The sequence below is a fragment of the Vigna unguiculata genome, chromosome 8 (assembly GCF_004118075.2).
Source record: "Vigna unguiculata cultivar IT97K-499-35 chromosome 8, ASM411807v1, whole genome shotgun sequence".
NCBI classification, from domain to species: Eukaryota; Viridiplantae; Streptophyta; class Magnoliopsida; order Fabales; family Fabaceae; genus Vigna; species Vigna unguiculata.
This window is the reverse complement of record NC_040286.1, coordinates 17,666,596-17,672,509: the sequence shown is the minus strand read 5'-3', so window position 1 is coordinate 17,672,509 and position 5,914 is coordinate 17,666,596. Positions and strand designations below refer to the sequence as shown.

Below are 5,914 nucleotides of genomic sequence, written 5' to 3'. Positions count from 1 at the left end.
ATATATAGTTTATTTATGAAATCCTTTCATTTGAATTTTATTATCTGGAAACATTCAAGATATATCTTGTTGTTTTTCTTAAAAATCACCAAATCTTTACACACATTTTAAAAATTCTTTTTCAATGTCTTAAAAGCAAAAATTATTTTTGCATAGTTACAAAGGAATTCATGATATGCAAGATGAAAGTATGAAAGGCCTACCTCTTCATCATCAAACTCAACGAATGGAAAAATAGTAGACACGTCTACCATGAAGACTAAGTTAAACTTAGTAAAGAAATACGTTGACCAGATCACACAACATGATATAGTAAGGTACTAGAAGAATATCAACATACGATATAGACTTCTACAAGCAATAGGTGACTTAAAGCAAAGCGATTAGACGAGACAATGTAAGCATGGTAAGGTACTAGAAGAATATCAACATTAGATGAGTAAAAGACAACTCATGAAGTTTAATGTTCAATATCCTTAATAGACTAGTACTTCCATTAGATGACTCAAATGGAAGAATGACTAGACGAATAAATTCAAGGAACACATTAGACGAGTCAAGTTTAGAACATCAAATGGTGCAAAAAGGAATTAACAAATCAACAGGTGACACAAAGATTAAGTCAAATTGATCAAAGAACTTTGAACATTGAAATTGTGGATCAAACCAATCAAAAGATTGTTAGATTATCAAATTAAGAGAATTGTGAAGCAAGGCTCAACATTGATTGAGGATATTTTGATTGAAGATTTAATTTAAGATATATTTGAAGAATATAAAAGATGATTCAATATATATAAAAGGAAATCTTCTTTTTACTTGGAGATTGTGAATATTTTAATACAATTATCAACCAATAACGAGCAAGGAAAAGACTATGAAATCAAAGACTGCAAGAGAATATCCAAATGACTAAAGCCACAATGGTATGAAGTTTGAAATTAAAGTTGTTGAATGGAAAATAAGGAAAGAACTTAATTCATAACAAGCAATACATTTTGATTATTATATCAAGTTCTTCCAAATGAAGTAAGATGAATATATTTGAAGATACGAAGAATATAATAAATTAAATATACATCAACGGTCAAATTGCACAACGTGATTATAAGTACCAAGACCAAGATGATAAGACAAGAAGAATACAAGAGTGTTTTTGTTGAGATAATATATATTCTATGTGATCAATATATAGGGCTTTCTTGTCTTCATTATCTTCTTCTTGAGGTCCTTGTTCGTACTCTAGCGCGTCACAAGGGTAGAGAAAACCCTACCAGAAGGGGCAACCAAGAGGGGCTAAAAAACAACCAATTAATGGCCCGTGAATAGCAATTATCCTCACCATAAAACCAAATTCTTTTTTTTTTTGCATTTAACCCACATTAAGCACCCTTTAAAAGGCAAATTGGGAGAGATAAGAGGGGTTTTTGGAGGCTAGTTTTTCTAAGAACTTGTAAGGTGCACGAAATTAGAGTAAAAGAGTGACTAGTGAGGGGCAACTGAGAGCTGATTGTAAGGGAGGTGTTGGGCTGCCCAAGGATCAAGGAGGAATTCTCAAAATCTGCAGTTTTTAAGCAAGGAAATTTTAAGTTAAGGGAGTTGAACCTAATTTTTGTATTGATGAATTGTTTGCATGATTTTGATGCATGTGCACTATGAATTTCGTGGTCATTTTGATGTGAACCAGAATCTGGTTGGTTTAATGTTGTTGGTCAAATTTCGTATGTGATTTTATGAATATAATGAGTGTTTGGTATTGTATACGTGAATTGTGATTCAAACTCAAAAATTGATGATCAGTTTGAGTCTAGTTTATGCCATAAGTGTTGTGCACGGTTTCCATTTGCATGTATTTGATCTTGGGATATGAATTGGACATGTTGTTGGTGTTTGCGTGCGTAAATAATACAGAAGTCTACAATTCTCGCTCAAGCGAACTAGGCGAGATTAGCAAAGATCGAGCCTGCTTCTACGCAAGCGTCTCACGCAACCGAAGGGTTGTGGTCTTGGGTGACAGGAAAACTCGCTTAGGCTAGTGTGCCTCGCCAAAGCGAGAATTCGTGAGGATTAGAAGGTTTTGCTTGAGCATCTCGCTCAGGTTTGAAGCTCTTTGGTGGGCGAAAGAGCGTCCTGCTCATGCGAGAGCCCCTTGCCTAAGCGAGAATTCAAGGAATTATATGGTGTTTTGTTTAACTCACCGCCTAGGCGGGGTAAAATGGTCTAGGCGAAGGATGGTCTCGCCCAAGTGAGAAGGAGCTCGCTCAAGCGAGAGTTCATGGACTGCTGTTGCGGCAACGTGCTCGCTCAGGCAAGTGAGCCTATCTTAAGCGAGATAGATTGGGGTGCTTGGACGAACGCTTTTATCCTAAGTGAAGAAGAGTACAATTGTGTGTTTCAAGGCAATCGATAATGCAGTATTGGATTGGTTATGCTTGATTTGAGATGCGTGGTCTACAAAGCTTCTATGATATCTCAAAGGTGGGTCTACTGGTGTTCCATGAGTTGTGGCTCGGAACGTATCCCTTGAGTTATGGCTTGGGATAGGGGTTAAGCACGTGGTATTTCTGAGTTGTAGCTTAGAATGACGTCCTTTGAGTTGTGGCTCGGGATAGCAGATGAACATGAGGAACTCTTGAGTTGTGGCTCAGGTTAGCGAGTGTTGTCGGTGTGAGTGTGCTGATTGTGATCAGTACAGATGGGTCTAGATAGATTACCCTCCTCAGTAATTAGCTGACGAGTTTGGTTGTCTTGGGACGCTACGGACTATGTTCGTATTGGGAACTCCACTTGACGTTATGGTGTGTGATCCATAGCATGGTTTCTCGCACGTGCTCTATCGGGTGTGGCCGATAGGTATGGCAACAAGACATCTTGAGGTACTCACAAGAAGATGTAGAACATGGTCAACATGGTTGTGGCCATGTGGAAGGAAAGGGTGGATTTCCTTTGATGTGCTTATGATATCAAAACATGGTTGTGACCATGTGGGATGTAGGAATGGAATTTTCTTTGGTATAATTAATTGGATATAAAATTGTTTTATATATATATATATGATTGTTTGATATTAGGTCACCCTATCTGCTTGTGTTTGGCGATGAACGTGTAGGCGGTACACGAGAGCATATGATATTGTAGGTGGTTCTAGTGAGGCTAGGCTCATAGCATGGGCTAGCTTGGGAATTTATTAGAGTTTTAATGTTTTTCAATCAATTGTAATCCATTAAATTATCAGACTTGGGTTTTGTAATTGAAGTTATAATTATGTTTCTTTTTTGTAATAAATTCTGAGGTATTATATGTTTTAAATTTCCCGCATTTTTGGGAATTTATGTTTTAATAAATGAAGTTATTTATATTTTTATTATGATATTAATTAAATCCATAATATTCGATCGGGATGTTACATTTAGTATCAGAGCCTTGTTTTCAAAGTGATTTTAGGGGTCTATGGGAAGTGAGTTTATCGGGTTTCGGTTGCGAGACAATTTTGAGTTATGATTGTTAACTACTTGTTGTGATGTGAACATTTGAAAATGTGGCATGCTCAGACTATGGCAAATAGGCGGAGGAGGAATAACGTTGGGGCTGATGAGATCGCACATGCGATTCATCGGATGGTGGATGCGATGCAGCCCATTGTAGTGCAACCCAAAGTCGTGGTAGCACCCACTCGCCCAGTGACGATGGAGGACTTTATGAGGCACAAGCCCTCAAAATTCACGGGCAAATCCACTCTTGATGAAGCAGATGCATGGCTCAGAGAGTGTGAGAAAATTTGCAGAGTCATAGAGTGCACTGATGCATAGAAGCTGACTTTCGTCACTTTCTTGCTGGTGGCGGATGCTGAGTACTAGTAGGTATGGATGTTGCAGCTGATGCAGACCCGGGTAGAGGAGGTTACCTGGACTACCTTCAGGACGAGATTCTTGGAGAAATATTTCCCTAATAGTGCCAGACATGGGGGGAAGTTGAATTCCTCATGTTCCAATAGGGGAACCTGATTGTATAGGCATACACAGACAGGTTTGAGTACTTGGCAAGATTCTACTCGCCCACGGTCATAGAGGAATGTAGATTTCAGAAGTATGAGGGCGGGTTGAAGCATGAGCTTCGCAGATTCCCCGTATCTTTGAGGATCATAGAGTTCCCAATCTTGGTGGAGTAGGCCAAGGCAATCAAGTAGTTGAAGATGGGGCCCAGCAGAGTAGCACGACCTCAGAAGACTACCACAGACTCTCGACATCAGAAGAAGCCATATGACAGACCACATTCTTCGGCCAGAAAACTACAGTGCTATAACTGTGGTGGCAAACACCTTACGAGGGATTGTTAAAAACCCTGTAGCAGCTCGGGTAGCAGTAGTAGCACTGGCAAGTGCTATGTGTGTGATCAGACAAGGCATTTTGCACATCACTACCCTAACAAGAAACCAGCTGGAGTAGCGCCAATGAATAAGCCAGTGGGAGAGCGGCCCAGAGCACCAGGTCATGTGTTCGCCTTGACGACCACCGAGGCAACCCAATCAGGTAACCTAGTGCATACTACTTGTTTTTTGTTTGATCACGAGGTTGTTGTGTTGTATGACTTAGGAGCTACCCATTCATTCGTATCCAATGAATGTGTGAGTAGGTTCGAACTAGAGATGTGCGAGCTGGGATGCGAGTTAATAGTTGCGACATCAGCATCTGGCGAGGTATCCACCACTTTTGTTTGTGTGGGATGCCCTATGGAGGTGGCAGGTCGTAGGTTCAAGGTGAATCTTATATGCTTGCCAATGGAGGGTTTGGATGTGATTCTGAGTATGGACTGGTTGGCCAATAACCACGTCGTGATTGATTGCAGACAACGTAGAGTGGTATTTCCAAATACGAAGGGACTGGAAATGATGTCATCTAACCAGACAGTGAAACAGATTAAAGTTGGAGCTACTTACTTTATGATAGTGGCTTAGACAGTAAAGAAGAGCACCGAGGAACAAATTAGCATGATTCTAGTGGTCGATGAATATACAGGTGTGTTTCCAGATGAGATACCTGAGTTGCCCAAAGTAGGGATGTTGATTTCACTATTGATCTCATCCCTACAGCCGGCCTAGTCTCGATGGCACCATACAAGATAGCACTGGTAGAATTAGCCAAGTTGAAGAAGCAGATCGAGGACCTGCTTGAGAAGATATTCATTCGACCGAGTACATCACCTTGGGGAGTGTTTGTGCTCTTGGCGAAGAAGAAAGATGGCAGCTCTAGATTGTGTGTGGACTACTGGTAGTTGAACAAGCTGACAATTAAGAACCGGTATCTGTTGCCAAGAATTGATGACTTGCTGGATCAATTGAGAGGAGCAGTAGTGTTCTCTAAGATTGAATTGAGGTTTGGATATCATCAGATCTTGGTCAAGCCTGAGGATGTGCAAAAGACAGCTTTCAGGTCACGATATGGACACTACGAATATGTGGTGATGTAGTTTGGGGTGACAAACGCTCCTGCAATTTTCATGGACCACATGAACAAAATCATCTGGCCATATCTGAATCAGTTTGTCGTTGTATTCATTGACGACATATTGATATACTCTGAGAGTCGGGAAGAACACGCAGAACACCTAAGAATGGCATTGGAGGTTCTGAAAGAGCATAAGTTGTATGGTAAGCTGTCGAAGTGTGAGTTTTGGCTGAATAAGGTACAATTCTTGGGCCATGTAATCTCAGCCCAAGGAATAGCGATGGATCCGGCAAAGATTGAAACAGTGGTGAAGTGAGAGAGACCACAGATAGCTACAGAGGTGCGAAGATTCTTGGGTTTGGCAAGTTACTATAGGAGGTTTGTGGAGGGTTTCTCCAAGAGGGTGAGTCCACTGACGCAGCTCACCAGAAAGGACCAACCTTTCTCTTGGACAGATGAGTGTGAGGCAT

General features: G+C 40.6%; 1 protein-coding gene across 1 annotated transcript; it reads left to right on the top strand.

Moving 5' to 3' along the window:
* Positions 1–4,450: 4,450 nt before the first annotated feature.
* LOC114194949 lies at positions 4,451–4,954 on the top strand. The gene has a single exon (XM_028085352.1). The coding sequence runs from the start codon at positions 4,451–4,453 to the stop codon at positions 4,952–4,954; it is 504 nt and encodes a 167-aa protein (XP_027941153.1).
* Positions 4,955–5,914: the final 960 nt, after the last annotated feature.

Bases quoted from the DNA above. Each gene is read 5' to 3' on its own strand.
- LOC114194949 (XM_028085352.1), top strand. From the start codon at position 4,451: ATGAATAAGCCAGTGGGAGAGCGGCCCAGAGCACCAGGTCATGTGTTC.